This window comes from Setaria italica, chromosome II (assembly GCF_000263155.2).
Source record: "Setaria italica strain Yugu1 chromosome II, Setaria_italica_v2.0, whole genome shotgun sequence".
NCBI lineage: Eukaryota > Viridiplantae > Streptophyta > Magnoliopsida > Poales > Poaceae > Setaria > Setaria italica.
This window is the reverse complement of record NC_028451.1, coordinates 4,402,137-4,412,943: the sequence shown is the minus strand read 5'-3', so window position 1 is coordinate 4,412,943 and position 10,807 is coordinate 4,402,137. Positions and strand designations below refer to the sequence as shown.

The 10,807-nt window shown below is 42.4% G+C and overlaps 1 protein-coding gene across 1 annotated transcript; it reads right to left on the bottom strand.

Moving 5' to 3' along the window:
- Positions 1–384: 384 nt before the first annotated feature.
- On the bottom strand, positions 385–1,066 carry LOC101776700 (wall-associated receptor kinase 4-like). The gene is made up of 2 exons (XM_022824227.1): positions 483–1,066; positions 385–427 (listed from the first exon to the last, which is right to left on the bottom strand). The coding sequence occupies exons 1-2, from the start codon at positions 1,064–1,066 to the stop codon at positions 385–387; spliced, it is 627 nt and encodes a 208-aa protein (XP_022679962.1).
- Between the last annotated feature and the right edge of the window lie 9,741 nt (positions 1,067–10,807).

Sequence of the window (10,807 nt, the reverse complement as noted above, 5' to 3'; positions counted from 1 at the left end):
ATAGAAACTTCCGAACCACCCTTTTCAATATAAAAGAAGCTTTTATTCATCCATTGAAATAATAATCACATATACTACAAATTTCCACCGGAGCACCAGAATTAAACAGGAATTTGATTTAGGATATATAATAACAAGCTTGAATCTTGAAAGAATAATTATGGAACAGCTACTTACCGGTGCATCCGTCTTCATCTTTGTAAGGGTTGCCCTCGAAGCCTTGCTTGCATCTGCAGAAGTAACCAGGCCCGTTGACGGAGTCGACGCACTCACTATTGACACCGACGCAGGCGTACCCCGCACTTCCCTTCGCGGCCGCGCAGGACAGGGCGTCGTCGTCCTCGCGGATGGCCCAGTCCAGCCACACCGGCATGCTGCTCCGGCTCACGTCCATGTGCAGGTCGGACGCCCGGAATTCGTAGCCATCCTTGTCGACGAGGAAGGCAATGTCGCAGGGGCTGTGCTCCATGCCGTTGTGCGGCCATTGCTCGAAGTAGACGGCGTTGTCGGTGAGGCCCGGCGGGATGTCGACGTGGCAGCAGCCGACGCTGGCGCACCTGCCGTCCCTGGGGCTCCCGGGGCCTCTGCAGTAGGTGAAGCAGCCCATGTAGTACTGGTAGCGGTAGCGGCCGACGTCGCCGTCGTCGACGCCGGAGTTCATGGTGAAGGCCCCGGTGTTGCACCCGAGCACCACGAACATGTTCCGGGCGTCGGAGATGCGGTACACGCCGTGCGCGCTCAGGTCCACATGCCCGTTGGAATATTTGACGGAGTAGCCGTCCGAGCTGTAGCACTTGTAGGCCACCGGTAGCATCACCCTGGCCTCCGGCAGCGGCGCCACCGACAGGCTGGTCACCGGGATGGTATGCGTGGCCGAGCGGAGCGCCGCCGTGGTGCCGTTGTTGATGCAGGAGATCTCGAAGCCCTTGCTGCGGGAGCAGCCGGCGCCGATGCCGAACGGGTAGGGGATGTCCACGTCGCCACACTTTGTTGGGCATTCGGGCTCCGCGGCGGCTGCCGTCGCCGCCAGAAGCAGCGCAGGCAGCAGGGACAGCGCCGGCGACATTGTTGGTTATTAGTTGGCTTGATCACGTTCAGTACCCAGTTAAGCTTTTGCTTATTAGTTAGTTGACCATTGGTAGCTAGACAGGGTTCCCCGCGTTTAAATAGCAGATGCAGCGGCTACGTGCATCTTCTCCAGTGGCCCTTGTAGTATGTTGCTATCGGACGGTGGACGGCATATGTGGATTCATATGAACAAAATTATTAACAACATTATCGTCTACATCAATAAAAAAAATTGTTCGCATCGATGACATCGAAACGGATGACAACAATCCTGTCAGAGTCACTCGATCGTATCCCGTCTTCTTGATCACCATCATTTGCTGAGCATCGTTCACCCAACGTCGTCCAAGGAACTCCTTCAAGTTTTGAATCTGTGCTTCCTGTGTCCCCTGTGGTTGGTACAACCGGCCGGCGGCGTGCAGGACAATGCGCCTACGGTCAATTTGCCGGCCTGCCGGCTGCGCAAATTGTCATCGTTTGATAATGTTAGCTCCGATTTACAAATGCATCGATGATGTAGAAGTTATATAAAAATATAGAGAGTAGAGGTTATGCAAAAGGACCACTTTAATTGACATACAAATATTTTTCCTGTGTGATAATACTGATAATCTGTACGGATTTCTATATATATGGTCGACCAATAGTAATTAGCTAGGAACAGAAAATTCGTAGATGTGTGTCTTCCCTTGAAAGAGACATGGATAATTGTTCAAAACCATAGCTAGGCAACTATTATTCTATTAAGGCCATTTTTCGAAGCTTATTTTAGCCTTTTCTAACTAGTGGAAATAAAACGGCAATTTCTCTAACAGTTAGCCTTTTCTAGAACCATCAGGGAAAAAGGCAGGACCGACAGAGAAATAGGAAAAGTAATTTCCCTGCCGGTGAACCGATAGGGATATAGCTCAGCATGAAAAAATTGCTTCCGTTTCTCCGGTAGCAATCTAGTAGCTAGGCAACAAATTTGTTCTGCTTGTATATAAAGGCAGCGATGCAGACAGGATCCAAATCTGCATTTCTCCCTGAAGGTTTCTTGGTAAGGCAGTCATAAGAGAACCAAACATGACCTAAGTTGTAACTGGTAGTCATGTAATCTATTCAAACTCTTTTCGAACCTTTCCATCGAATGGCACATGCTGGTACAATAGGTTGATGTTGATGATCACCCCTTCAATTACAGAATGTCATCATTTTCTGGGGAGTTGAAGCTAGCTAGGCTATGCATTAAGAATAAAAGGAACTTGGCATGAAATTAACACGGAAGTGCATAATCCTGGTGCCTCCCGACCCAAACAATACACAGTTTGCTACGAGGTATCAGCATGTGTGGTTTATTTCTGAAATAAAATGCTATAGCAAACTCCAATGGGCGTTGCTGGCGCCTGTCTTTTATGCGTGAGTAATGGTCTAAAATTGTAATATGTTTAATAGAATACTTCCCCCAAAGAACACAGATCTTGTAACGGATTTCTTGGAGTATTTAAATGCAGGAGTCCCATGGGATTGTTTTTTGGCCTTCAGGTTTTACCATATATATGTCTACCCAACAACTACAACGGTACTTACCTTATTCCCTAACTCTTCAACAAACGTATTCAGATCAATACACTCATTTGAACACAAGTCACACAATCCACATTGAACGACCGACTAGTCGTTTTACCTTTTCATATATATCCTCCACATGGATAAGATATTATTATAGTGTCTTGAACGTTAAGGAGATGATTAGAAAAGATAGAAGTAGCATGTGTTGCTGACTCGCATCTAGGAGGAATATTCCCTCCATTCCGGTCCTTCAGCTTGACCTAATTTCACGTAGTTTGACACCAATTACACGTAACACCAAATGAGCTCGAAATTTCCAGGCTCCTTCGAGATGGAACAAGGACAACAGAGTTTTTAATGTAAATTGATGAGCAGGACATCCTATTGAATTGACGAGTGATGGGTACCACATATATTAAAGGTCCCCATCCACCCCCTCTGATCGACCGTTCCGGTCCTTCAGCCTGACTTAATTTCACATAGTTTGACACCAGTTGCATGTAACACCAAATGAGCTCGACATTTCCAAGCTCCTTCGAGATGGAACAAGGACAACAGAGTTTTTAATAAAGATATAAATGCTTTATTTGATCTATTTTCTTTGGATGTGCATTATATTGCTCTGAAAGGTGATGGTGATGTTGCGTATAAATGAAATCAGGACATATAAACTGTTCATGTGGCTGCATGGGGCTGCAGCAGCCTGCGCCGAGAATGACAATGAGGGAACGAGTGTCGGGGGTAAGCTCACGCAGCTGTTTATCGTATACTCCCTCTGTCCCAAATTTTGTTTACTTTTTCTAGGTCCATACCTTTTACTATGCATGTAGACATAATTAATATATAACTAGATGCATAACAAATTAAATCTATGAATCTAAAAAACCAAAAACAACTAATAATTTGAGACAGAGGGAGTAGTAATATATAATGGTTTTTCTGCTATTAGTGTCATTATTGATTTTATGTAGCTCCTAATGATTATTAGCTGCTAATGATAATTTTGTTCTTCTGCTATTAGCTGATATTCTGTAGCCAGACACCGACCTGAGGTGTTGTTTGAACTGCCCCATTGAGCGTCTGTTCAGTGTACGTGGTGTTGTTTCTGTCAGCGGCCTTGTAATTCATGTTAAAATAAATCACCACAGAGACAGAGTACGTAGCCACGGATCAATGCAGCCCAGCCGAACTTGGCCTATTCATGTTCATTGTTGTGTTGGGGCCATTGCATACTGTGGTTACATACTGTGGTTACACACCAATTAATAAAAGTGATCAGCAAGAAGCGTTATCTTCGTTGAGACTTGACAGACACATTCATGGCAGAACAGAGACATCAGAACGCCAGGAAACCACGATTCTCCTACGACTATTAGAAGCATGCAGGAGTATAGTAACAATAATTTGTCTCAGATCCTGGCATTCCCAAAATCAATAGAGATGACTTGACCATATTCTTCATCAGCCTGACTCTTCTTGCAGGCATCGCAGCACGGCACATGTCTCTATGTGCGCGCGCGTTCAACCGCGAATGCAATACCTGTTGCTACCTGGAATGGTTAGCCCAACAGTGCAGTCGCAGCCTCGTGGCTGCAGGCGCGCGAAACGGGAAGCCTCGTGGTTGCAGGCGCGCGGAACGGGAAGCATCCGCTCGACACCGGTAGCTTCTCGTAGGCCTAGATTGCAATTGCATCCGACTGGGACTCTTCCCCCATGAGGCCATGAGAACATTCGGCACATTTGACGTCGGTAGAACACAGCATTAGTGCCACCAAATGATAATTGGCACCTCCGGCTCATCCTGGCTCTGCTTTCCAATCCTTTGTGCCCGCGACATACTTTCCTAATTCCTCCCAATCCTACATATTAATTACTACTACAATACAAACATATGAAATAATTTTGTCTTGATCCCCGAAAACATAAAATTTGTAAGAAAGAAAAAACAATGCATAAGGAAATCGGCTTGGACACCATTGTTTCTAGCCCCTCAAGATAATTGATATGCTGTAAACTTTTCTGGTTTTATGTATTTATCCTTCACTTCTAGCCACACTTATATACTCAAGCCGTCATGTGGCAGACAAAGGAGAAATAATTGCCAGGCACTTATGAAGAAATAAAAGTTGGTATGGCGTGTACACCTTTTATTTGTATGTAGTAAATATTTATCATCAATAATGAAAAACAGTAACTTGAATTTATTGTAGTAGTTCCTTGGAGGTTATTATTAATAATTTAAAGTACACATAGATTTAGCGACCAAGGATAGTAGATAAACACAATATGCTTCAAGCCTATATATGTCAATGTCGCTATTCTTTTGGACACAAACTTTTATTGTATCTCCTTCTGTTGACATGCATGGTCGTCCCATCATGTGCACTGACGCTGCCGCCGGAGCTGGGCCTCCGCGCTATCGCCCCTCTGGCCCTCTCCTTTTCGCTGCTAGAGAAGATGAAGAAAAATGATACAAGAATCTCTTCTGCTAGAGAAGACCGAGCAACGAGAGGCAACGCAGGACGCGTGAAAAGAATAAGGGCTTGAAAGGAAGAGATTAGGCAGCGCAGGAGGAGAAGTTTGGCCAATGGGAGAGCTCGGTTTGGAAGGTGTGGATAGATGATTTGGTGGGATGTGTTTCTTTTGTGAGCTTACATATAACAATTTTTTGGAGAATTAAACTATGCTAAATAAAGAAGTTATCCAATACAAATTTTTGATCTTGTCGAGCTCCACAATTTTCATATAAAATTCATCTTCATTCGAGATCATATGAAAAATAAGCTACGGATTTATTTGCAGAACCATTTTTAGGGATGGTAGAAAGTTTAATTTATATCGATAATGTTAGCTCTATTATAAGTATATCTACATAATCTAGTGCTTATATAAGTTTATATGTAGTTGAAATTTATATTGCATATTTAAACAACATTAACTGAAAAATGTGTTAACTATAAAATTTTAGACTTTTTTTAACACTACAACTTTGATATAGAGCTTGTCTGCATCCAAAGTCGTTTGGAAAACTAAAAAAATTATAGATCTCAAAATCTAAGATCTTATAATGAATTTTGGACTACTAAACTATCTCCAATGAAAAGTTTTTAACTATAAAGTTTGTGTCTCTTTGAGCTCTATAATTTGATATATAGTTTGTCTTCAGCCGAGATCATTTGTACTTTTTCAAGTCATTTTTAGGGACGGGTGCCACCATCAACCCCTAGAAAATATTTTCGAAAAAGGTGATGCTGCCACCCGCTCCTAGAATGCGCCCGCCCCCCCCCCCCCCCCCAGGGGCAGTTTTCCCCTCTGCCCGCATTTGGGGATGGCGGGTGATGTTTCGGTTAGTGGTCCACCGCTACAAACCCATTTTCAGGTGCTACAGCGCGGCTCCATGTGTTATTAGACTGGTGTAAACTCCTCATTCGCCTTAGAAAACCAGACGTGCCTAAAACTATTTTCTGTAGTAGTGATGCTCAGGTCCACATGCCCGTCGAAAATAGGAAAGTAATTTCCTTGGTGGTTCACTGCCGTGAAATAAACGATAGGGCAAGCTTGTTAGGGAAATGTTATTCCAGTTTCAAGGGGTGATCTCTAGTAAACAACAAATTTGTTCTGCTTGCCCATAGCAAGTGATACAGACATGACGATCCAAATCTGCATTTCTCCCTAAGGTTTGCTCAGTAAGCAGCAAGAGAACCAAACATGACCTTGAATATGCTAGTCATGCTGGCTATCTATTTAAACTCTTTTGGAAACCTTTCCATCTAGTGACACATGGTACGATAAGTTGATGATCACCCCCTTCAATCAAGCACTGCCAATATCATATCATCTTCCTTCTGGCCATAAGATGTAAAGACGAAAAAGGAACTTAGCCTGCAACTCAAGCAGCGCTGCATGATCCTCATGCCTCCGAAGCCTAACAATACACAGTTAGCAATGAGCTATCAGCATGCGTGGTTTCTGAACTAAAAAGCTAGAGCAAATTCCTGTGCATATGGACGCCTGTCTTTTGTGCCTGAGTTTCGTCAGAAGCATGGACTAACAAAATACTTTCCCGAAAGAGCAGAGATCTTGTAATGGACTTCTTGAACTATTTAAATGCAGGATTTCCTTAGCCTTTGAACTATTTCCAAAGGCTATATATAAATTCCATCCTACAATTAACTGTGCAACAGTGTACTTTCCTAATCCCCTCTGTCTTAAAATGTACCACATGCGTCTTCATCAATACTCTCATTTGAACACAAAGTCGCACACTTCACCTCTGAATGAGTGACTGCTTGCTCATTATACTGCTTTAAAAGGTGATGGTGATGTCGCGTATAAATGAAACCAGGACGTGCCATGTTTTTCACAATTGCAGTAGTTTTGGTTTGGAAGCAGGCAGCAGGACCATGCAGGTTCAGGTGCAAGGGCCTCTTTGGCACTTTCTTGGCATCATTGTCTTATGAACTGGTGAAGATGATGGAAGGAATCTTGTTGGCACAAGCCCTTTCTGCTAGAGATTACGCAGTCAGCCTTCCTTGAACCTTCTTGAAATGAACGCACCTGTTGGCTTTGAAGATGAACTCAACAATTTCTACCACGTAGTGCTGCTGATTTCAACAAAAATAGAGAGAGATTATGTGGCATATAGTATGTTATTTGATATTTCTTTTGTGAATGGCATAACTTGAGGATGAATTTCTCTATTAATGTCGATAGTTGTTCCATCGTAGATGCAACGTGCTTATAGAAATGTTAGCGAACTATTAGTGTTATCACACGGTCATCACAACTGGTAGATACTGATCAGGCGCGTCCTGGTGCTATGCACTGATCAACTCAGTGGAATAATGTGCTTCACAACAATAAAACAAATAAGTTAGCTAGGGCGAACCTAATAATCCGAACACGTTGCCATGTGACAGACAATGTGGGAGAAAAGAAACTAACTCAAGCTAGCTTTCACCAAGAGATAATGCATGCAGTCCGATCCGAAATGGTTGCTCTTTTTTTATGACCTGAAGACCGAACTACTTCCTGTGCATACGCCGAGTTGAGAGACACATTCGTGGCAGCGCAGACATCAGTATGCCAGGCAATCACAACTCCCCCACGAGCTGAGTATCAGAAGCAAGAGTGTAATAACAATAATATGTCAAATCCTAGCTAAGTATTCCCAAAATCAGTATAATAAAAATTATTCCCAAAATCAGTTGTGATGAGTCGAGAATACATTCAGCTTCATTCTTTATGCAGGCATATAGCAGGAGTAGTAATAATAATAATAACAACGATATCATGCACCAAGCCACAGCGTGTTCGTGCATTCAACCGCGGATGCAATACTCATTGCTAACTGGAATGGTCAAGTAAAGAGTACACCGCGGCATTTCGCCTGCACCCCTCCTTTGTCCAACGGTGCAGTCACGGGTTCGTGGCTGCTGGCGTGCCGGACGGGAACGCATCCAGATTGCTGCTCGCTCGACGCCGAAGCATGGTTGCTTGTAGGCCTGGATTGCAATTGCATCCAACAACTGTCTGTCTGTCACGATGGACCTATTCCCCCATAAGAACATTCAGCGCCTTTGACGTCGGTAGAACACAGCATTAGTGCCAGCAAATGATAATTGACACCTCCACCTCATACTGGCTCTGCTTTAAAATTCTCTGTGTCCGTGACATACTTTCCGAATTCCTCCCAATCCTACATATATACTAATTACAACTACAATACAACACATGAAAAAATTGTCTTGATCCCCAAAAACGCAAAAGTTGTAATAATAATGAAAAGACGATGCATAATGAAATAGACTTGGACACCATTATTTCTAGCCCCTCAGGATAATTGACTATGTCGTAAACTTTCTAGTTTTATACATTTATCCTTCCACTTCTAGCCACTTATATACTCATGCTGTCATGTGGCAGATGTAGGAGAAATAAGTGTGGCCAGGCACTTATGAATAAAAGTTGGTAGGTGTTGTACACATTATATTTGTAAGTATTTAAATGCAGGAATCCCGTAGGATTGTTTTAGTGCTTTTCGGTTTTGGTCATATATAGTGTCCACCCTCTACAAGTACTTGCCTAATTCCTTCTCACTTTAAAAAAGACATACCCCATCTTCGTCAATACTCTCATTTGAACACAAATCACGCACTTCACCTATGAGCGACGACTAGTCCTTTTAGATCTTCATATCCTCCACATGAATAATATATAAAAGTGTCTTGAGTGTTAAGGAGATGATGAAGAAAAACATAGAATTAGCGTACGTGTGGTGCTTGCAGTTATAAAAGCTTTATTTGGTTTATTTGCTTTGGATGTGCATTATATTGTTTTGAAAGGACTGGTGATGGTGCGGTATAAATGAAACTAGGCATGTCATACTTATTTCACAACTGCAGAGAGTTTAGGTTTGGGAGGCACCAGGATCATGCAGGTTCAAATCTGTTGTGGACACATTCTTCAGCCTGCAGTTCAAGTGCACAAAGAAGGCCCAAGTATCCCGGAGTGGCTAAGCAGTTCCAGCGTTTGCTTAGATATTTATTCGGTTGTAAATTTGTTTAGGAGAAAGTTTAGCTAAGTTTGTTAGGGCCGCACATTTATATAGGATGCAGCAAATTCATTTTAATTAGTTTTAAGCAGAAGATAAACCTCAAAGCTCAGAGCCTCCTAGGGAGGACGAGCAGGTTGTTTATCAATCTGCTCATCGTGTTCTAGCCCATAAACTAGCCATATATCAAGACCATTGGCCCCTTTGGCACTTTTAGTACATCATTGTCTTATGAACTGGTGAAGATGATGGAATGAATATTGTACACAAGTACTTATTACTGCTAGAGATTACACGTTGAAATGAACCCACTGCATTGAAGATGCAATAAACAATTTTGTTGCCGATTTCAACAAAAATAGAAGAACATTATGTGGCAAATAGTATATATGTTATTTGATTTTTCTTTTGTGTATGGCATAACTTGAGGACTAATGTCTTTGTTAATGTCGATAATTATTCCATCACAGATGCGATGTGCTTATAGAAACGTGAGCAACCTATTAGTATATATTATATATCATGGTCATCACAACTGGTAGAAACTGAATAAGCCACGTCCTGGTACTATACATTGATCAACTCAATGGAATGTGCTTCAATGATGAAACAAATTTAGCTAGCTAGGGCACCTATTACGAACACATTGGCATGTGATGACATAGTGGGAGAAAAAAGAAAGTAACTTAAGCTTTCACCAGGAGATCACGCGGTCTGAATGATTGCTCTTGTTTTATGACCTGAAGATGGAAGTGGAACCACTTCCTGTGCATACGCTGAGTTGAGGGGAGCTTCAACTTACATCAATTGTTTTTTTGTTTTGTGGTTCTGAGTTCTAACCAGTTTGGGCTCTTTCAGTTGAAGTTAAAGTAGTGAATTGCCCATATTTACAAGAACAGCATCACCTTATATGCCATTCACCAATTAAGATGCAGATTAGAACCCATTGGTCCGCATCTAGATTTCAGAGGGGGCAGGGATTTCCCAGCTAGTGCAGAGAGATTATTAAGCAGTGGGGATCTGGGCATTATATGCTAAATAAGGTGTCAGACGTACGTGTACACATAATTATAAGTTCCTCACATGTGGATTTGTACCTGAGATATCTTCAGTGTGATTTTTTATATAGAGGAAAACGAGTTCAGTTTTTTTTTTGCATCTTTAGGTTCGTGGAGCCTCACAAGTTACAGCTCATTATTTCATCATGAATGATCAGAAGGAAAACAACAAAAGCATGAGATCTGATCCAAGTCATAGTCGTTCGACATGAGATGGCCTGTGTCTAGCTAGTCAGTTTAACGACTGCTCCTATTTGATGTGTTCAGTAAAACCCGAGCCATGGAGCCAGGTACTGCATGCATGGCGGCACACTACATGAAGCTGTAAATGTTTGCAATGAAAACGGGATCCAACCATGTGTTTACTCTGATAGTAAAACCATTGCTAATACTAGTATGTAGCCTATTAATTTCTGTAAGCAAACACGTTACATCTTCACAAAGGTTTCACACACTTGGATGCAAATCAATTGCTCTAAACAAACCACAAGGATCTGATTTAATTTCTCCTGGTGATTTGAAATTTTGAATAATGACACAGTGACGGAAACAACAATACCCTATGCAAGGACCCCTG

What these genes read in the sequence shown, in the direction of transcription:
- LOC101776700 (XM_022824227.1), bottom strand. Translation starts at nt 1,066, where the DNA reads ATGTCGCCGGCGCTGTCCCTGCTGCCTGCGCTGCTTCTGGCGGCGACG. An exon ending in GCCGTCTACTTCGAGCAATG is followed by an intron (nt 428 to 482) that starts GCCGCACAACGG and finishes CTCGTCGACAAG; the next exon opens with GATGGCTACGAATTCCGGGC.